We start from the raw sequence: 23,654 nt of genomic DNA, 5'->3' as shown, positions 1-23,654 counted from the left end.
TTAGGTATCGATTCAAAAAACTGTCGATTGATCCTAGATCGATTGATGTATTAAATCAAAACAAAAGATTCTAACCTCAAAATGTACATGCAATCTTTTATTATAATCTGCCAATAATATACAAGCCGCTTTATAATTTTATTTACTGCCAAAGAATTCTCATTATTGTTTAATTATGATTTTGCATGGTTCTCTTATCACTTGAGATAATATGATTATTCTTTATCATAAATAACATTCGATTTTACTTGAGCGGTACCTTGACTAGGCTATCTATTCTTTCCATTTTACAATTCTATTAAAGCTCGGTTGTTTCATTTCAAAAGTATTTATGGTGCTACAACACCACGTCACAATGTAATCTGAACTAACTTAACCTGGCCATACCCCTAATCTCACAGTAAACCTCAAATGAAGATCCTCATTCCCACTTTTTTGGAAAAAACTAGATCCAGCTTTTTTTATTTCTTAAATAACTAAGAAACCGTTAATTTTACAAAAAAATTACAAGAATAACTTTTTCCAGTAAATCTAATTACAAGCCCATTGACACCCCATTTGTCAAGATTGAACAGAAAATAAGGATCTTATGGAAAAAGTAGATCCAATTTCTTGAATAACTAAGAAACCGTTAATTTTATCAAAAAGCTACAAGAAATAATTTTTTCAGTAAATTCATTTGTCGAGGGATCTCTAACCAAACTCAACTTTTTCTGAAACTGAGCAACAAGCACACAGAATCTCTAATGATATTTTTATGTTGAGACCCTTTCTTAAGGGTGTTAAGGAGCACCAACCTCAGCACTAACCCCCCCCCCACTGTGGAGGGGTTTGTTTGATTGATTGATTGAGTAATTTATTTATGTAGATTACAATATATACTGGCTTATACACTTATATACAATAGCTTACAATTCAGCAAAATTATAGATGAATTCACATAATATAGACTAAGAAAATAATTATTCAACTGTATATGATATGAAAAGCAATTTGTAATATAATAACTATAGATAATAATGATATTGTTATGCATCTACATAAATTGGCAGAGCTTTGGACATATCAATGTCCATTCTTCGTAAAGAATATTAAAAATATCCTCCCCACTAACTCTCTACCAAGACGTTAATTTCATTATTTAAACTAAGGATTCATTTATTTATGGGAATATTGTAAAAGTTTCAATCAATATGAATATTTAAGAGAAAAAAACAGAAAATTGATAAAGTAAAATAATTATATAGGTAGATAAGATCAAATAATTGATTAATAAAATGAAGTAGGCTGAAAGTAGATCAGGGTTATTAACTTTCAGTAATATACAGCAGTATGCAGTGGATAATTGATATAACATGAGTTTATATAATATATATAGGCTACGTGTTTAAGCTAGTTCTTCCCTTTCTTATAATACTACCATACCTATTAATAATCAACTTTATTGCAAAATTTAACATTGAATAATTATTTGATAGAATCCAAGTTCAATCGTGGTGAAAACAACCTCCTTAAAAAAATAATTTATAATAATATGTTTCGAGGGAGAAAATTGAGAACAAAAAAATTAAAACTTCTTTGGAATTTGAACAAAGAACCTTTCACTTTGGAGCCGAGCTCTTCACCAATACTCCACGAAAACTGTTGTCTAGTAACTAACGTTATATCACATTATCCTTATTACCTAGAATGAAAATAAATGTGGCATATTTCATTTGAAAAAGATTCAATTCGTTTTTGTCTAATAATTCATAACGATATCCATTGATTTTTGCATCTATTATTAAGTGATACAAATAAATTGCAGAACATGCCGGCAATATTCAAATAAAATGTTGTTAAATTTTGGTTGGACTGCTATTGAATTCGCCCCAAAAAAAGCTGGTAAATGATTATTTATAGCACTTTGTTCAAAATAATCTGACACGTATTATTTAAAATGTTTGTTCAAAGAGCTGAATAATATAGCTCTTCAATTGGGTTAACAAATTTTCGTTTCTGATACACGGATTTCAGTAGGCTACATACGATACCGTACCTAACCTTCATCATACTTGAAATACAGTACATCACTTATGTTAAGAAAAAGTTTTCAATATTTCACCGATTAGGAATTTGTCAGCAGAACAATATTATTATTGTATGTTGGCCATATTATTGTATTGATTTCATTTAAAATCGAAACTCTTACATAATTTTTTAACATAATATTTAACTCACTGCTCGTACCGGCGGCGGTAGTGTTGTATGGTAGATGATTTTAATGTCTACTATCATATTAAAGATGACAAAAACAGCTTTTCGAAAATTTGAAAGATTAATAATCAATGAAATGTTGATATTCAAAACTTAACAACTCACAATAATATAATATTATCACTATCGCTATAAGCTGCCAGCATTTGTATCAAAACTCCGGTATCGAAACATGAGCTTCCTGTATCGAAACACATATTGCAACACATTGTTACCAGGGTATCAATTTCTCTGTGAGCTTCCTTCATACAAACACATCTACATCAATGTAGGTATGTAGTATGATGTACCATGAATCAAACTTAAACATCAATTCTGAGAAATCTAGAGAGAAAATTGAAATTTGGGCTACAAGGTGCACGATTTTGATATTTTCAGAATCTATGTTCAAAATTTGTAGATCTAAGTCATTCCATTTTTACGGTATGCAATCTACAAGTGACATATTTTGATGCGAACAAACGAACAAAGGAACAAACACAACCCTATTCTCTCTTATTATATAGATACCCATTGGAGAGATTTAGATTTTTAATGATATGGAGAATTTATGATTATTAAAGGAAGAATTGAATAGGGAATTTATTATTATTGAAGAGATTTTGAGGAATGGAGAATTTATGATTATTGAAACCGGAATAATTGGGAATTTATTATTATTATTATTATTGGATAGAATTGGATTGGAACAGATTAACAATGGAAAAACTTAGACCTTTACTATTACCGGAATCTTTTGATGGGAAAGATGAAGAATATGACATTGATGAATTTTTCAACTATTTTGAGAAGGTTGCCTTAGCCAATTGTTGGGATGAAAAGGATAATTTATTATATTTGCTGCTTTATTTGAAAGGAAGTGCTGAGAAATATTTTGACGCTATTGAGAATGAATTGACTCAACAGAACAATTTTGAATATATGCCAGTGAAAAAAAATGATTGGATTTTTTCGATCTCCTTTCAAATATTGTGGAAATTGGAAAAGGAGTTCGATACTTTTGGAATGGAATTCGAAGAAGATGGAAGATATTTTGTAGGAAGAGTATCATCCCTATGTAAAAAATTAGATCCAGATATGCATGAATCGCGGATTCATCTATATAATAAGAGAGAGATTAGGGTTGTGTTGTTCGTGTGTTCGTTTGTTCGCATCAAAACATGTCAACTTGTGTATTGCATACCGGAAAAACAGAAATGATTTAGTTCTCCAAATTTCGCACATAGATTCTAAAAATATCAATCTTGTGCACCTGGAAGCCCAAATTTCAATTTTCCTTCTAGATTTTTAAGAATAATTAATGTTCAAATTTCATCTATGCTACCGTACAGGAAGTTCCATAGGCTACATTATTGTAGCCCAGAAGTATGTGTTTTTTATGAGGAGGCTATAATGCTGTTACAAGACAATAATTTTTGAACGTCCGTGTAGTGTAACGGTAAAATGCTCGCTTTTGGAGCGATGGTTCCTCGGTTCAAATCCTGATTGTTCCCAATTTTTTTGTTCTTAATTTCTCCCTCAAAACGTATTATTATCAATTATTTTTTTAAGGAATTTGTTTCGATTGATTCTATTCCTATCTATTCTATTTGGAATGATCGATTCTATTGGACAGGAGCAACTTTTTTGTTTTCGATTCGCTGAATTGATTGAAACTGTTTCTTTAATAGCTATTGGCAGTTTATTGAAAGTTTTTGGTCCCAAATATGTGGCTGAATTCTAAGCAGCTGATGCTGTCATCCTGGGAATTGCCAAGTCCATGTTCCTTCTGCGTGTTCCTTGAGGGTGATTCAAATTGATGAAGAGTTGTGGGTTCTTTCTGGTGAATGTTAGAAGTCTGTGAATGTAAATCTCTCTGATGCTGAGGATGCTGAGCTCCGAGTATAGTGGTACTGAAGGGAAGAGTGGATGTTTGCGTCCTATTATCCTTAAAATTAGCTTCTGAACTTTGAAGATAGGATTGATGTGGCAGAAATTTGTAGCTCCCCAGGCCAAAATGCCATATCTTGCTATGGACTCAACTATTGCATAATAAACATTTTCCATCATGTCTATTGATAGTAGCTGCCTGAGTTGGATGAATTTGTAAATTAATTTTCTGATTTTAGCCGTTTGATGTAAAATGTGTTTATTCATCTATTATGACTCCTGAATATTTCATATTGTTTGTGTGCTCTATTGAAGGACAATTACAATTCATACTATCCAATTTGCAATGATGTAGTTTGATTGTCTTAGAAGGCTTCTTGGAGTCTGTTAGTGGGAAAGCAATAAATTTTGTTTCTGAGGCATTAATTGTCAAAATGTTATTGAAGAGCCAGGAGGTAACTTTTCCCATTCCAAGTTCAGCTGACCTGAAGACGTCATTCCAGATCGTTCCCTGGAATAATACTGCTGTGTCATCGGCGAAGGTGATAATCTTGCCACTGACATCCATAGAGCACAGCTCGTTGGCAAAGATGAGGTAGAGTATTGGTCCAAGAACGGTTCCTTGTAGTACTCCGAAGCTAACTGGAAGGCTATTTCCTGCACTTAGGTTTCTCCCAATCCTGACTCACTGCCTACGATTTCCCAGATAATACCTGAACCATTCTGAGACAACACCTCTTACACCCATAGCCTGAAGCTTTTTCAGTAAGATGCCATGAGAAACTGTATCGAACACCTTTGCTAGATCCAGAAATACTGCAAGGCATTTCCTACCATTATCCAAATACGGACCTTGTCAACTCAAATATAGCATCATCTGTACATCTGTTTTGTCGAAAGCCATACTGATTGGGTGACAACAAGTTTTTTGATTCAAGATAATTAACTAATCGTTTTTTTACAAGTTTTTCAAGGATCTTCGAAATATTACTGACCAATGTTATTGGCTTATAGTTGTTGAGTTCAGATCTATCTTGTAGGCCTTTATTTAAAAAGCTTGGTATATTAACTGTGCCATCTTTGTATGTATATGAAGTTGTAATGCATGTGAAAACGAGTGGTGTGATCCAGAATTCAGATGTTCATGAGTATAATACGCGAAACAGAGCAGATTATCATATAATGGGTCACAATAGTAGGTTATTTGAACAAAAACCAGATTATATTGGTAGGAAATTTTATAACAAGCTACCTCAAATCTTGAAAAGTAATGATGATTTGAAGATTTTCAAAAAACAAATTAAAAAATATTTAGTTGATAGAGCTTTTTATAGTGTTCAAGATTCCTTTCAAACCTAAACTAGGTTGAACTACTTAGTGTTAGAATTATTATGTAATAACATGACTTGTCTCATACTCCATGACTGGAGTCTTTAGGACGTAATCTTAAAAAAAAAAAAAAAAAAAAAAAAAAAAAAAAAAAAAAAAATCACCTCTTTCTTGGAAAAGTCTCATACAATTTCTTTCATTGAATTTGGAAAGACGTCACTTGAAAGACTCTATTGAAAACATCTGCTAGCGGTCTTGCAATGTGCTCTTTTACTGCTTTTAGAGTTCTTTTGTCAATTCCGTCAAGACCTGGGGAACTATCATTTCGAAGAGTATTGATAGTTTTCAGTACTTCCTGTTCTGTTACTGGTTGAAAATACATTGAAGATGGCGAGTTTATAGTGGTCTATATTCGTTTTCTATAACGTGGAGTGACTTTCCAAGTGTGATTGGAATTGAAATTGGAATTCTTCATTCTCCAAAAAAGATTAACAATACATTTGTATGTAAAAAATGAAAATACAATCCATTGGAGGCTCCTGTTAGGGCACATGACTGTGAGAGAGGAGCGAGTTGTCTAGTAGCATCCAATATACATAATCTTAAATTTAAGAATTTAAGAATCTTAAATTTAAGAATCTTAAATTTAAGAATTTAAGAATCTTAAATTTTACTGTTGCCAAGATGTGAGCCACTACTTGAATGCTGTTAGTTTTCGAGTCACTGGCATTCTTCTATCCTCTGATGCTCAATTAAATTCTGAATAAGATTATGAAAAATAGTTTTGAATTTTAAATCGATTGTTGACCAAGCGAAGTGATGTTCAAGATTCAAGTCGACAGTTTTGCAATTCTCTTTATGTTCATATGTTCTTATGTTTATGTTATGTTCCGCATTTACAGCAGAACGCAGCAATAAATTTCCAAAAAAATTGACAGGTTTGTTCCTTTTTGAATTTTGTGTCGATGTATACATAGGTTTTTTTTGAAATTTTGCATTTTAAGGATAATACAAAAGGAAAAGAAGTCTCCTTCAAATGCCAATATTACCGTAAAAATCAGACTTTAGAATTATTCATCATAAATCAGCTGTCGAGTGGATTATAAATTGCAAGCATGACGCATGCAATCTATAAATCAATGTTACTTGAAAAAATCAGCTTTTGTGTGGACTATTGATTGCAAGAAATGAGGCATGCAATTGATAACTCGAGGTAGCATATTATTTTCTCCAACTTTTCTCTGCTTTCAACTCGGTGAGCTAACCCAAACAGCCATTAGTTGTTCACACACCGATATGCCGTCAAGCACTGCCGTAATGATTTGGAGATTATTCGAAATAAGTTAATGAGTTATCTTTATTTCAAAAAGTTTAATAGATTTTGTCTGATAGCTTTTTTCACTGAAACTTCGAGGTCATCATTTGAAGTCCAAGAACTAGAAACTAGGGGATCCATTTGAGCATTAATGTTATTATATGAAGTTCTAAATAATAATATATTTATGCCAGATTTCATCAATTTGTAAAACTTCCATGCAATAGACCAAGAGTTCTTGGTGAAAACACCTTGAGGGAAATAATGCTGCTCAATTGATGATTAAATTATCATTATTTTCTGAAATTTACTAGCTCTTTCTTTTTTCAATTCCTTCTACTTTCTTTGTATATTAGATATTACAAATTATTCATACACTTTTCTATGCCCCTTCACTAACTTTCCTGAATCTATCTCAAATATCGTTCTCTTCTGATTTTATTAGTGATACTGAATCATTTGAATATTTAATGAAGTGCGATATTATTTCCCTCTGTTTTCCTTTCTTTGTGAAGCTATATATGACTTTACCCAGACACCGACACGTCAGGACAGGACTTAGTTCACTCAGATTGACAGTATTAGAGGAGGCTGTGGTTTATAACTGCATGAGGTCTACTGTTCACAGAACTACTAGTTTACTGATAGTTAAAAATTTTGTTTATAGATTTCAATGGAAATAACTCATTTATTCATTTCAGTATGCGGAAATTCATTGTTTGATATAGTTACTCCATGATGCTTAAATTACAATGAGGAGGGAAAAGGTGAAAGTAAATTAATATTGGTTCAATGCATGACAAACAAATAATTTATAATTCCAAACCCATGATAAATAATTGATTGAGAATATAGTGATGAAAATGATACTAACAATAATAATGATGAGAATAATAAAATAATTATAGCGATAGTACAAAATGGAATAACCTCACTATCTTGAAACCCCAGGAAATCGTGAATAATGAATTATAATATAATGAAAATGATAATAATAATAATGATATTAAAATGATAATAATAATAATGATAATATTTATAATAATATAATAATAATAATAATAATAATAATAATAATAATAATAATAAAATAATAATAATAATATAATAATAATAATGATAATAATAATTATAAAAAAATAATATGTGTGTTTACCACAAGAACATGTGGAGCAGTCACTCTGGTAAAATCGCTTGTCACTCTTCCTTGCAGTTCGAAGCCCAGGGAAAGGGTGGTCAAGCAAAACTTAAAACAGGAGAATAATAATAATAATAAACACATTAAATGGTGGGGAAAATCATGGAAATTTACTTGATGAGGCATTAGTTTTTGAGGATGCAGTACAAGAGAATGCTGATGTAGATACTAACATCGCAGTGAAAGCTGAGGAGGTAATAGCTCCTGTGACTGAGGCACTCGAAGTTGATGAGGGTAGAGTTGAGCAGGAATTGCTGTGAAATGTTTATAAGTTAGCAGGAATTGCTAAAGAATGTCATTATCAGCTAAACAAGGTTCCATATAACAGGAAGGCATTCAGTGTGGTTGAGACTGTAGATAGGATACTTGCAAGACAATGAGATAACCGACATTAGCCAGGTGACATTGTGGGGCATTGACTGTGCTACAGGAGCTGAGAATTGATCTGGCACCAAGGGTTAAGAAAAGTGCTTTTCTAAACAACAGTGCGAGTCCAAATGGGGAATACGACTTGAGAAGAAGATAAGTGACTTGAGAAAACGTATTGAGGGAGTCACAAGCTATTTGCAAAACACTGGTAGAGCTTCAAATAAACAGAAGCTCAAATAGATGGAATCATTGTGCAGTATTTTGGATTTATTCAGAAAAGCAAGTTGCATGAAACACTGAGGTTACATATGGACCTATGGAAGCAGAAGCTGGCAGCGTTGGCAAACTGATGTCAAAGGTATACACAAGCTGAGGATAGAAGGCATCAAGCAGCCTCATTCGCAAATAATGAGGGTAAATACTACAAAAGACTGAATGAAGGTGTTCTTGAAAAGGTGAAGCATCCAAGTGCAGAGGCATTGGGAAACGTCTGGAAGTCTATTTGGAAAGGCCAGCTGTGCATGAGGAAGATGCATGAGGCAAGTGGAGAATGAAGCGAGGGAGATACCGGAATGAAGGAGTCATCAACTTGCAACTCCTTACATCATTTTGCTCCCTTCTTGAACCCAAGTTGTTCTGGGGCAATTATACAGTTCTCTGTGATATGCTTGTCAATTTCTGTGATGATAATGGAGGTCAAAAGCTTGTATACACTATTCAAGCAGGTGATCGGCTTGTAAACTTTAGGATTGAGTTCACCCTCTTCCTTAGGTATCATATAGGTCAAGCCTGATGCAAATCCTGCTGGTATCTCTGACTCGGAGTTTGGAAGGTTATCAAAGAACTTTGCGACAACAGGATGAGAGCTTGAGAAATTTTTGAGACAATAGTTTTGAATTCCATCAGGTCCAGGTGCCATCCAGTTGTGTGCTTTCTTTGCTGCCAAAGCAACATCTTCTGGCCTGATGATACATTCTGGCATGACTGGTATCTCCCTCTCTTCATTCTCCACTTGCCTCATCCAGTATGCATCTTCCTCATGCACAACTGGCCTTTCTCAAATGGACTTCCAGACGTTCTCCAATGCTTCTGCACTTTGATGCTTCACCTTTTCAAGAACATCTTCATTCAGTCTTTTGTAGAATCAACCCTCATTACTTGCGAATGAGGCTGCTTGATGCCTTCTATCCTCAGCTTTTGTATACCTCTGACATCAGTTTGCCTACGCTGCCAGCTTCTGCTTCCATGGGACCATATGCAACCTCAGTGTTTCATGCAACTTGCTTTACTGAATAGATCCAACATACTGCACAATGATTCCATCTACTCGAGTCTTCTGTTCGTTTAAAGCTCTACCAGGATTTTGCAAATAACTTGTGACTATCCCTATACGTTTTCTCAAGTCACTTATCTTCTTCTCAAGTCGTATTTCCCATTGGACTCGTACTGTTGTTTAGAAAAGCTATCTTTCTTAACCCTTGACGCCAGATTAATTCTCAGCTCCTGTAGCACAGTCAATGCCCCACAATTAATAGATCCAATGTGTCACCTGGTTAATGTCAGTTATCTCATTAACATGTTTCGCAAGTATCCTGTCTACAGTCGTAACCACACTGAATGCCAAACACTAGTAGAGATCAACAACGTCTTCAGCAGGATATTGATCAGGTGATCAAATGGTCAAGGGAAATTCACTGTCCTTGAATCCTTGAATACTAAAAAGACATTGACAATGACATTGTCATCAGGAAAATTGTCCCGATTTTAGCTACATACAAGACTGAAGGGGAAGAGGTAAGAAGAGTAAATAGTGTTTAGGATCTAGGAGCTCAATTTGATTTCAAGTTACTGTTCACTTAGCATGTGGAGAATGTTGTGGCCAAGGCGAGGAAGAAGCTTGGCATCATGAGGTGAATTTCAAAGGATTTCCAAAATGCCAATACACAGATATGTCTCTACACAGCACTTGTGAGGAGCCATCTGGAATACGCCTCGGTGATCTGGAACCGGGATAGACTCTGCACATCTGTTGTGCTGGAGGGATTACAGAGGGACTTCGTTAAGTACTCGATGCAACGCTTCATTCCAGGCTCAGGAGACTTATCCTACAGGGAGCTGTGCTTGGCCATGGACTTGGAATACTTGGAATGGCGGAGGAAGAAGAACGATGCCATATTTATACATGCTTGCCTTCATGGTCAAATTTCCGTTGGTGAACGTGGGATTGACTTGATCGTACTGACTCGACATTTTGGACTGTTTCATGTGTTCAAACCCGTCATACAAAGCTACGCATCGCCAGTAGAAAGAAGCATTGGAAGTGCGAATCAGCTTTCTGGAAGAATAGACTTTTTTGAGTCAGTGAAGGTTTTCAAAGCGAAGATAAAGTTTCTTACAGAATATGTTTTTTAATGCTGGCGCAATTGCTGTCCTGATAATTTGCACGTCACAATCTCACGACACAATGTTATTTGTTATTTTGAGTGTAATATGGGGAATATTGAGAGGTTTGTATTGTAGTTTTTTTGTGCCTTCCTTTCAGGTTGTTGAACTGATCAAAATTGGACTAAATTTTTCCAATATGAACTCACGTGAACCTTGTTCTTGATAATTGAATAATTTATTCATGCACAAAGTAAGCACCTAAATTTTGTGTTGCCATAAAAGATTTGCTAACTTGCTTCTTATCCATCCAAATTATTGTAGTCTTCTAGCATTTCCATAGTACTGGCTTGAATTTCGAAATGAAATTAATGCAAACGTATTTAGAAATGTATTCGAACCATGTGACCCCACGACGTTTTACCCTGAAATTATTGGCCGGGCGCTCCACGTGTTTTCTTGCAAATCGAAAAATTTGAGTAGGAGAGCGGCAGTTCTAATCGAGTCGTCACCGCGAGAAGAACTCATGTAGTCGCAGATTAAGTCTCGGTCTCTAATTTAGGCTTCGGCCTAATTAGATGAAAAATCTCCTTATTATTTTATTTTGTATAAATTAAAAGCATGTAGTCTGAAATATAGTACCGAAGTTGAAATGTAAGCGTGAGTGATTGGGAGTGCCGATTTATTTGTTGAATTTTCAATTCAATGGTGAGTGCCAAAATTATTTTATTAAGCTCGAATAGATTGACCAGATAAATTGACCGAGGCCCTAAATTTATTGTAGAGTGAGTTAGCAAATTCTTGACTGAATATCAATTATGAATAATTGCGATAAAGTAGTAATTTGAGAAATATTATTTGAAATTAAATTTTTAATGTTGTAATATTGAAACAAGTAATTGAATAAATAACCGGATTGATTACAGTGAATATTATAATTCGATGTAACAGAATTTCAAAGATGACCGATAATTGTATAATTCAACTAATAAATCAGTAGCATTTCTACAAAATCTTTCATCTCACGTTCCTGGCTCGTGATAAGTTACTTGTTTCTGAAACAAGTGTTGTTAAACAATAGTGAAGATCTTGGCATTTGCATGAACGAATCCATCCAAAGCTCCCAACCGTGGATTCAAATAGTTTAAACAGGTTAATAGTTGAGTAGAGATTTTAAAAGCAATTATTATATACTTTTTATTTGTTACAAAATAGGGTGCTAACAAAGTCCCTGGCCTCCCACCCTATTACATGAGCAACTCGAAGACATTTATATCAATGTACCTGAACTTTTTCATCTTTTCATTTTTGACTTGTGCAACTTACAAAGGCCTTGAGCTGTGATTCTACACGTTGAAAACCTACTATTATTCTGTATATATAGATGTGTTCTAACTTGTCTATTTGTACAATAAAGGTATTATTATTATTATTATTTTATTATTATTATTAATATTTAAGAAGACCCAATGCTGGTTGCACAGAAGCCGGTTGAATATTCTAATCGTGATTAATTTCACAAGAACCAATCAGACTTGCCTTCTCCTCGAAACAGCCTTCTCCTCGAAACAGCCTTCTCTTATTGGTGCTCGTGGAATTAATCACGATTAAAATTCAACCGGCTTTTGTGCAACTGTGCCATAATATTACACGATAACTCGAACACAGCTTATATTATGGAAGAAAGTCAAAAAGAAACATATGACAACTGGAGCCTCCTATCATTTTCACTGACTTTTTCACGTGAATCTCACTTAAAAGTCTCCAAATCTACAAAATTCACACCACATCATTGGACACTTTGTATGAGCCATTCCTATCGAGCGTTGATTATGGAGCAGTTTCACTTCGACCAAAGCAACAGATTACTCTTGATGTTTTACCTTGCTTTGACTGTCCTTTCTCAACAGGTACTTTCGTCATGTTCAACTCTGTATCAGACCATAAAGTGAATGATGTGTCAATAGTCGCAGTGCCAGCTGAAAAACAAATATGAGTGAAATTGAATGTCAATATTTTAATCAGTAAAATATCACCAGCCTAATTTATGATAATTCAAATTCTTTGTATAATGCTATTTATTTTTCAAGTGACTGTTCCCCACCAAAAAATTCACGAAATACTCTATGATGAGATTCAGGTTTGAAAGTAAGCATATGATTGACATTATGGTTTGCTATCCTCGTCTGTCATCAGACAGAGCAGATAGCACTTTCCTTCACCAACTCTGCATCATTCCCAAATCGCTTGTAGACTATCTATATATAGAAGCGAAATGGCACTCACTCACTGACTGACTGACTCACTCACTCACTCACTCGCAGAACTAAAAATCTACCGGACCAAAAACGTTCAAATTTGGTAGGTATGTTCAGTTGGCCCTTTATAGGTGCACGTAAGAAATCTTTTGGCAATATTTCGACTCTAAGGGTGTGTTTTAAGGGTTAAAAGTTTGTCTTTTAGCATGTATATTCTTCTTATTCAAAATATCTTAAAATTATAATTGGAATGTCCTAACCATATGTTGGAATAGAACTATAATCTAGAGAGAGTACCTCTTCGAAACAAAATTAAAAATTTTGTCAGGTTGGCAAGTTGAGTTGACTTTGTTAGGTTGGCACCAAGTCGAAGATTGAAATGCATTCATCCAGGACCTCCTAAATACCAATTCATCCAGTACCTCCTAAATATCTATTCAGGAGGTCCTGATTTATCGCGGAAAAATTGATTGGGTACTGCTACTTCGATCAGAGCTATTCCTGGGAATATTATATTACTGGCCGTCAGGCTCGCTTCGCTCGCCATATCCGTTTAACCAGACGTTTGGTCTGGACCCCCAACTGGATCGTCCCAACATATGATAAAAATATGACATAACATTTCAAATTTGGTTGATGTGTTCAGTTGGCCCTTCAGAGGCGCAATGAGAACGGATTTGGAAAAATTTCTAAAGATATGCCCAAAATCTGCGTTTTTCAGCGTTTTCCCAGCTTTATCGAGAATAAATAAACAGAAAATGTTCAAATTTACTACAATAATGTTGTGTAAGGAGGAATTTGAAATAACGCCAAAGATATGCCCAAAATTAGCGTTTTCTCAGCTTTTCTGTGTTTCCTCACCTTTTTCAATAATTGATGGAAATATATTTAAAAAAATTCAGTTCACAGGTTTAGCTGAGGTGGAAGAATTTTGTTCGCCAAAGATACGCCGATATAGTAACAGGTGTTTTTCGAGATCAAATTGACATAATACGTTCAAATTCGGTACAGAGGTTCCACTGAGGTCTACATGCAGGCGAGCGAAGCAAGCCCGCTGATCTCATTCTTGGACAATCCAGTCAGGGGTCCAGAATTCGGTACAGAGGTTCCGCTGAGGTCTACATGCAGGCAAGCGAAGCGAGCCCGCTGATCTCATTTTTGGACGATCCAGTCGGGGGTCCAGGGGGCGGAGCCTGATGGCTAGTACTATAATGAATCTAGAGCTGGCTGATACATGAACGGGAAAGGAAAATTATGTTTTCCTACAGTTACCTTGAAAAGTGGCCATTCCTGCACTGATTACAGAACGCAAAGAATCACTTTTCCGCTCCAGTGCGGGAAAAAATTTTTCTGCACTCCAGATTTGCAACATGGCAACACAAAATAGTTGGTGGGTTATATGGAGGATTAGTGCACGAAAACAAATATTAGGTTGGTAACAATGACTGTGGTTAGATTTAGATAAGAATCATTTCAATGGCTACCCTACATTTATGATAAAATCCCAATATAGAAATCTAAAACAAGAATAATGTTTATCTAAATCATAATTGAATAATAATTTCTCATCATTTAATAATGAATAATACTTTTTTTCTATTGTCAGTAATAATTATTTCAACTCCAAGCAATGAGAAATGTAGCTAACACACAATATTATGAAATTCGAATTTCAACTTCAATTGGATTATTAATTTTTAAATGAATTAAGGTTGTTATTAATAACAGCATCACACACACAAACATTTGATGGATTTCAGCCATCATTTTATCCATAATTACCCACTTTTCATATTCAATGGTAACTGTAGGAAAAATTTAATGTAAAATACGTGCGCAAAGTTCCTCTGTTGCATTCAAGAAGCCATTCCGCCCTCGCCTACGGCTCAGGCATAAACGTTTCTTTCGGTGCAGCAAACTGTCACTTTGCGCACTAGTTGCACGAATAACTATTGACGCATAATGGACTGATTAACTTGACATTTTTATCAACCGAGGATGGTTATAGGCCTATTTCAATTCTTCAAGATTTCATTACGTCAAGCTTCAGATTGTCAAGTTTAAAATAGACCCTTGCGGAGCACGGGTTTCCTGCTAGTGTAGAAATAGAATGCACTATTTGAATGTTGCTTGTTCATTCTATGCTAGAAGCTGGCAGCTACTGTCAAAACAGCTGTTTCTTGTTCAAAGCCTCTCAATGATGACAAAACATGCAGAGTTTTCTTTGGAGGGCGCTGGAGAACACATTTTGAATGAAAAAGACTAAGAAATTGTCAAAAAACCACTGATTTATTGATAAATAGAAAGACCGTTCGTATTTACACCATTGTCAATCTCAGATAAACTAAAACTAAATACAAGACCAGCAAAATTTATACTAGTAGGCGAATACTGCTATTGGTCGAGGGCATGATCGCCTGCCATTGGCCTAGCTAGACAGTCTCCTCCCCCTCAACGGTGTGACAAAATGGCGGCTTAAGCAACAGAATCGCCATGATAATAAAATTTACTTTTCAGTACAAAATAAGAGGGGGAGGAGACTGTCTAGCTAGGCCAATGGCAGGCGATCATGCCCTCGACCAATAGCAGTACTCGCCTACTAGTATAAATTTTGCTGCTCTTGTATTTAGTTTTAGTTTATCAGAGATTGACAATGGTGTAATAACCGAAACCGGTCTTTCCATTTATCAATAAATCAGTGGTTTTTTGACAATTCCCTAGTCTTTTTCATTCAATATGAATAATTACCACAATATCAACTTCTCAACTACACAAAAAGGAGAACACATTTGTTGACGTTACAATGCATAAAGATATATTGTTACAAAGCTGATAAATGATCCTAATTCCATAGATTTGGAATCAGATTCAAAAGGCTACATAAGATTTAGGCTCCAAAATTATCATACTAAAATATCCGAAAGATTTATCTCATACCAACAACTTATACTACCGGTATGGTAAAATAATTCCAAACTCTTAAAATCTGAAAGATTGAGAATTTCTCTCTATCTCTTGCACCAGAAAGTTATAATAAGATGAAATTTGGAAAAAAAGAGAAAAGGTTTTCTAGGGCTTCTGAAGGTTATAACTTATAATTATCCGTTTTAGAGAAAACTTTTATTGAACAAGAATTGTAGAGGGAGATTTCAGAAATATTTTCGTTCAAAAGACGGTTGAATATCTTGAACGGTTATTGAAATTTATTTATTAATAATCATTACATTACATCAATTTTGGGAATAATCCCATTTGACAGTAACTTGTCAGTACTAATACTATACTATAAACTACAATCAAAAAATAAAATATTTATTCAGGAAGTGTCAAGTATCATTGAGGAAGGTAATGATATATATCATATATATATATATATATATAAAAATCAATTTCTTGTTAATAAAATTCTGTGATTGCGTATGGGCTTTTCTCTAATAACATTTTTTTGACTGCCTGCTTGAATAGAATGACTGATTCAATGTTTCGAATGTTTGTTGGCAACCTATTATAGAGTTTCATTCCTGAATAAAATGGAGTTTTATCGAAAGCTACAATTCTATGGATTGGAAATGCAATGATATTTCTATTTCGAGTATTATATTCATGATTATCTGTACAAAATTGGAACTTACTGATATTTACTTTAACAAAAACTACAAGCTGGTAAATGTAAATGGAAAGAAGTGTGAGTATTTCAAGGTCTTTGAAAAATGCTTTACATGAGTCCCTCGATCTCAGTCTACAGATCCTCTCAATATACTGGTATAAGCCTATGATTCCGACTTATCATCATCACGATCCTTATTATGCTAGACCTAACGAGGAAATTGGGACTTCTTCCACGACTGTTACCGAAAAATGACCACAGAGTGCCTTATTCATGACATTTGCGCCTGGACTATAAAATGATCAATTTATTCTGTGGCCAGTCTTGAAACTTCTGTTATAGACTCTGTATTTTTGGATGCAAGATAGTATTTATTTATTAATCCATTATTCTAATTTCCACAAGACTGAATGGGAGAGAAAATTTAAGGATACTCCTTGTACTATTTTCCTCCCAAATTCAGATATATTATTTTCAAAGTCCGAAATGAGGTTCTAATTCCACTTTTCTTAAATTTAGTCCTTTTTCACTCAAGAACAACAGACACTAAGAATTTTGACGGTTGAGAAGCTGGATAGAAACCAAAATATTACACTCAATTCACTGATAATTGAAACATTTTCACGTAATTTTACAAAATTTAGAGCCTGAAAATAGAACTTGTATAAATTGGAATACGTGAATATGACGACAGCTTGAATGATGATTTATCACTGAAAAGCTGTTACAGGAAGTAGAGTTCTGAGTGCATGTTTATCAAATACACACTGAAACAGGAACCTATCTACTGAGACAGTTGTGCCAATGGCAAGAGTAGTACACCAAAAAATTCTCTGTGGGGTCTTTTTTACACCGCGCGAGTAATGCATAGAGAGTATAGCAAACACGTACTTTTCATGAGTTGATGAGATATCTGGTTGAGGTCTGGAATTCAGTCAGCCATGTTACAACCGTTCATTGACAACTCTAGACAGTTTCTTATCCGAGCTCCGATCTTCTTACCTATTTATGAAGTAACCTTTGTAAGCCAAATATGTAAGGCGAAAGGCGCCTCCACCTAATAGGCTATGTAAGCTAAGAAAAAGGCCTCCACCAAAAATGTAAGGGTGACAAGACATAAAACTACTAGATTTTGGGTGGGTGTAATTGACAACTGAAATGAAGAGCGAATATCTTCAAATTATGATAACATTACTTCAAATAAAAATATATTCAGAATCAAATCACACAATAAAACTAGCTTTTAAGATACTAAAAGAAGAAAAATATGATTATATAAAACAAATGTGAAAGGCTACTTGTTTGGCTATGAGAAATCATTTTTGTGATCGGAATTCAAATGAATTCAAATGAGGCTGCTAACCCACCCAACTGGCCGAGCGCGAAGCGCATGTTCAAATGAACGGATCATATGAAAATCACCTACCATACCTTGGAGATGCCCCTCATCAGCCTGGCTTCACTGATAGTCAACATGATTCTACAATTAAGATATAAAAGTATCAAACCATCTGAACTAATGAGATGGATCAAAACTGTCTTAACCAATACCAAACTTCCCGAACAGTGATAGAAAAGCTGTAGGCTATTATGAGAAAAGACAAGCCTATCCCCACCACCAGTTCATACGGCCTTTACTGGAGTCCTTCAAACGAGCTCCACCCAAAACAAGGTAATTCTTGGGTGTAAATGAACTATCAATCAATCCCAGACATGAAAGTCACCTCGAGTATGCAATATTATGTTCTATCTACCATATCACAAAAGCACAACGTTTGTTATTAAAAAGAGAAAGAATTGGTGGAGCAAAAATTATTTTCCTACAGTTACCTTGAAAAGTGACCATTCCTGCACTGTTACAGAACGCAAAGAATCACTTTTCTGCACTAGTTTGCGAAGTGATTACTTTGCGTACTTCATTTTTGCAACATGGCACACAGTATAGTTGGTGAGTTATATGGATGAATGGCCATTTTTCTGCATTGGAATATGAGCCTAAGTATACTCAACAATAAATTTTCCATTTCTTAACCGAATTTGACTCATTATGTATGATTTTGGACCGCCCTGACGAGCCGAGAAGAATGAAGTGTAGTACAATGAAATCATAGCATTGTGTCAAAAGTTATAGGTGTTCGAAATTTTGATCCTTGAGGTGTCCTTAAGCTTGCCTCTCCACTAGGAAATACTAAAATGAAGTGCATCCAGTGGGTGATTCTCATGGAATATGATCTCATGAACTCATGTCATGTGCGAAATATCAATGTGAAGACAATGTAGTTGGTGATGATGGTTGAAGCTGAAAATTGGGTGTTTTTCACAAAAGAATGTTTTGTCAGGTGTACCTGGAAATCTATTCGGGATAGAGCGCTCTTCCTGATTGTAGAACACAAAAAAACGCCCAGAGGGATTTTGAATTACAAATCTGAGTGTTAACAATCAGAAGATATTGTAGAACAAAAACTAAAATTCATCAAAATTGAATTTTCCTTCAAATTTCACTCATTTTTGAAAAATCATAACTCAGTAATCATTGGAGATAAGAATTCCGAATGATCTCATTTCATTCAGAATTCTATGTTCTGAAAAAAAGGTGGGAGCGAATGTTTTCGTCCGATTACGAGATTTGGCAGAAATAGCTGATGACTCGAAAATGAGCAGAAAATACGAGGTCTTTGGGCCACCCTTTATCTAGCACAAGGAAATTTCGGGTGAAGAAATTGGTTCTGAACTTCTCTTATGTACCCAATAATATATTAAAAATCAGAACCACAATATAAATTGCATGCACCAATGCACCCAAAATCTAGTAGTTTTATCTCTTGTCATAAATATAGTAACTGGACTAAAAAGGAATTCACAATAGTTTGTTTCATGCTCACCAAATCTGAAGGCGTCGGTTGGAGTTTGTAGATTGAAGTCGAAGGTTTCCACAACTCCAAAGCTTGTTCCTGTGGAAGATCCTGGCAGTTTGAACTTATAGATTTTATCTATGGTATCAGTCACATGAACTTCGTTAACATTTTCGGTGAAAAGGTATTCTATCACAACTCTGAAGAAGGTATCTTTCTGAGACTATGGAAAATAAAAAATCTATCATCAGTAACAGATCTCAGTGGAACAGAAATGTACAGTTACTTGTGGATATACAAACAACACTGCAAACTCTTCTCCATTAGGTGAACGTCTGGGCTCAAAATGACTCAATATGAAGGCAGTATTATTTGGAGGATCGATCTGGAAGAAAGTACTGGGATCTAAAATAGCCTTGTCATTGAAAACAAATCAGGGAAAGCTCTAAGTTATATTTTGGTTCTGAGCCTGGGTGCAGGACCCGCAACCGAATGTGGAGGTCACGAGGCCATCCATGAGTATCACTGGTGTTTCATTGGTGTCCTTGTGTGAAAGGAGCATAAGTGACTGAAAAAGTTGAATAAACTTATTGAACAAGCGCTAGTGAGTTCTCACTCTCACTATTGACCAACTAAAAGCAAAAGTCATTGTTCGTCTGTTTGTATGTTCTACAATAAATTTAGAAAGAATTGATCAATCAGCTCCAAATCTAAATATGTATTCTTCGAGCCTTTTCACAGGTCAAAAAAATTGACTTACTCCTTCGACCTTTCTCAGGATATAAAATAACATTGAAAGTGCAAAAGAAAACTTTTTGTGATTTAATCAGCCAAAGAATTGACTGCATGCAATGACTACAGTTTTTACATTTATTTATTCATGTAGGATAAGATTTTAGCTATGGTGATTCTATTTTGACGTATGATATAATATCATCATATGAAGTTTGATCAATTCAAAAGGCAACATCGTTGATAAAATAAATGAACAAGTTAGTTTTCAGGAGAAAAGCTCAATGAATAGATCATGATAATGTAAAATGTGAGTAACTATGATAAGCCGGTTCTGGTACACCGGCAATGAGCTGCCAATAGGAAGCGAGGGGCGTGGCCTAAAGCCCCGCTCTACTACCCCCTTCCCCAACCCCCCACCACATGCATCTGTCATTTTGTCCCCTACCATGACTCCTCACCCTCCTCTTCCTGTTCTTTGTCATTCCCCTCTCATTCTTGTCAAACCCTCGTTCCCTATTGGCTGGTGAGGAGGAGGAGGAGGAGGAATCATGGTGGTAGACAAAATGGCAGATTCATGTGTGTAGGGGGAGGGTGGAGGGGATAGTAGAGTGGGGCTTTAGGCCGCGCCCCTCGCTTTCTATTGGCTGCTCATCACTGGTGGAGCCAGAACCGGCTTATCATAGGTACTGATGTGAATGTGTGGAATTAATAAAAGTTTTATTGATTTGTATCAGAATATTGATTTGAAGAATAATATCCTACAACTTCAGGGGCTCATCCGGGATTGAATTAAATTGAATGGGATAGATCGCCAGATAGATCTGAAGTTTTGTGTGGAAAATGTCATATTCAGCAAGTTCAAAGAAGTGTGACTTGCTGAAAACAGCAGAGAGTTGAATATTGATCTGCCTATTAATCTGAGAAGTACAAATAAGTAATTGATTACCGAATCAGAAGGCTATGACAATGAGTTCACCAAGAATTTGTTGGAGAGAGTACAGACAGATAGAGAAAATGATGAGATGAAGGAACAAAAACGGAAACATGAAGAAAAAGAACGAGAACATGAGCTAAAGGAACGTGGAGAGAGATGAGAATGTGAGGAAAAGAATGTGAAGGAAGACGAGAACATGGAGAGAAGGACATGAAAAGAGACGAGAACGTGATGAAATATTTATTTTGCAACTTAAGCAGCAATTTGATTGAGAGAATTCTGATCTCGAAACAGAGTTTGTGGTAACTATAATCACAATCAAGAAGTTAGTCTTCACACGAAGTTGATTTCTAACCATGGTTGGAACATTTTTCAAAACCTAGATTTGAATACTGAAATCAATCTAAAAATTCACAAGCATTTGATCTAATTCCTTGTAATGATAACTGGCCAAATCCTTGCAATGGAGAATTATTGAAAATTGATGAACAAAAACTTGAAAGTACGAGTATTACTGGTTATGTTAGTTTAGAATCTGTAGCCTACAATCATTTCTGTAGATTGGGAAAAATGGTGAAGAGAGGGTGGAAAAGGGTGATGATGGGGTGGAGAGGGAACTGAGATGGAATAGAGGAAGGAAGATGGAATGGAATCAAATAATGGAATAAAAAGAAACTTGGAGAACGGGATGAGAATGTACAAGGAGTAAGGAGAGATGAGAAAGATGAAGGAATGGATGAAAATCAAGATATGAATTTAGAAAGAAATAACAAATAATTATTGGCTGGTATTGAGAAAAGTGAAATTGATAAGAATAATTACAGAATGAGGAATATTGATGAATACTCGAAATTCAGACATTGATGAAAATGGTGTCAAAAACAGGTTTTTTTGCGATTTTCTCAAATACGGCTTCAATGATTTTGATTAAATTCATACTTAAAATAGTCATTGATAAGCTCTATCAACTGCCGCAAGTCTCATATCTGTAAAAATTACAGGAGCTTCGTCCTATCTATGCAAAGTTCGATTTTAGGTTCCCAATATTATCAGGCTCCAAATACAATTCAATCAAAAAATTCAAGATTGAGCATGAAAATCTCTACAATTAATGTTTGGTTTAATTTTCACCTAAAATTGAAAATAAGCTCGAAGTTTGAGAAAATAAGATTATTCAATTTGCAAACTGTTAGCAGGTGTTGATCCTATTAAATCATTCACTATGAAGAGATAGCAGACTTCACGTGTTCGCAGTGTTATTGTCCTGTCACAAGCTGGCTCAGATCTTTGAATAGTAGACTTGAGACGCGCGTGAACACTAGCATTAGGTGATCAATTTTCATAATGGCAAGGAAAATTGTTTGAGTGCGCCACACCAGATTCTTTTCTCTCGGATCTCTGTATAAATCATTTATCACATGACCACTTCCTCATTCCAAAAAATAAATTTGGGTACATATGAGGTTTTGAGATGTTGAAGCGATAGATTGATTTTTGAAGAGTAATTTTCCATTTCATTTGAGGATGCTATCCTCAATGAAACTTAGGTAATGTCAAATTATTCTTATTGGAGAAATATCAAATGTTTCCATGATTCTAATCAACTCTGTATAATCAAAAGTAGCAGATTTTAGAGATTACAATACAACAGTTCTTGAGCAAGCTCTCCAACCCAGGGGGTCACTAGTGTGAACATAGATCAAACGCTACATTACATAAACATATAATAAGGCCTATAAAACAGGGTTGATAACATTGTGAGCTTCTCCTATACCCTTCAGAGAAATTGTCTTTTTTCTTTAGGGCTACTGTTGTATGTAAATCGAAATGGAAATCCAAGTACCCTCTTTGAAATTGTTCAGTCACATAAACAATTTTGAAGAAGGTACTTGGATATCTATTTTTATTTATACTCCCAGAGAAGGTACATACCTGCTCTATTTCACATCCCATTAACTGATACTTAGTTATAATGAATTTCTCTTGAAATGTGGATTTCTCAATGAGAGTAAAATGTTGGCTATCCACTGAATACGACCACTCGGGGAAAATGCCAAATATTATGTCACTGTTGAAATTATCCATGTCAACTCCATAGCACCTTTGAACAAAATACCATACAAAAATCATAACACAAACAATAACTGATGAAATAAACTAAAGTGGAATTCACGTTTTAAAATTAGCACCCAATAAACATTGGTTTACTATCCTTGTTTGTAATTAGTCAAAAAACAGATAATTTTATATCCTTTTCAACTCTGTTTCATTGCCAAATCGTTTGAGAAATATGTTGATGTATAATTTACTGCCTAAATATTCATCATCAATCATTGAGAAATATATTTCTCAAATCATTATTATTGATAAGCATTCACTATAGAATAATTGATAAAGATAGGCTGTTGAATCAAATATGTGAGGGTGACTTGAATCACAGCTTGGTAACTTGGGAGAAAGGGATGTGGCAACCATTCAAGACACTAACGTCAAACCTGGACACATTCATCCTAGCACTGGAAATCAGTCTTGGAATGGAGGCGGCTGCTT

General features: G+C 34.9%; 1 protein-coding gene across 1 annotated transcript; it reads right to left on the bottom strand.

Moving 5' to 3' along the window:
- Positions 1-11,002: 11,002 nt before the first annotated feature.
- On the bottom strand, positions 11,003-23,199 carry LOC120353099. Its single transcript, XM_039435741.1, has 3 exons — positions 23,037-23,199; positions 19,466-19,658; positions 11,003-12,697 (listed from the first exon to the last, which is right to left on the bottom strand). Exons 1-3 carry the CDS (start codon positions 23,187-23,189, stop codon positions 12,549-12,551), a joined length of 495 nt encoding a protein of 164 aa, XP_039291675.1. The 5' UTR covers positions 23,190-23,199; the 3' UTR covers positions 11,003-12,548.
- Positions 23,200-23,654: the final 455 nt, after the last annotated feature.

Source organism: Nilaparvata lugens, chromosome 9 (assembly GCF_014356525.2).
Source record: "Nilaparvata lugens isolate BPH chromosome 9, ASM1435652v1, whole genome shotgun sequence".
NCBI classification, from domain to species: Eukaryota; Metazoa; Arthropoda; class Insecta; order Hemiptera; family Delphacidae; genus Nilaparvata; species Nilaparvata lugens.
Note: the sequence above shows the minus strand (reverse complement) of the source record. Positions and strands in the feature narration are given on the sequence as shown.

Coding starts and splice junctions, on each gene's coding strand:
- LOC120353099 (XM_039435741.1), bottom strand. CDS start 23,189: ATGGATAATTTCAACAGTGACATAATATTTGGCATTTTCCCCGAGTGG. Junction 19,659..23,036: donor TGGGATGTGAAATAGAGCAG/GTATGTACCTTC, acceptor TATTTTCCATAG/TCTCAGAAAGATACCTTCTT. Junction 12,698..19,465: donor AACCGACGCCTTCAGATTTG/GTGAGCATGAAA, acceptor TTTGTTTTTCAG/CTGGCACTGCGACTATTGAC.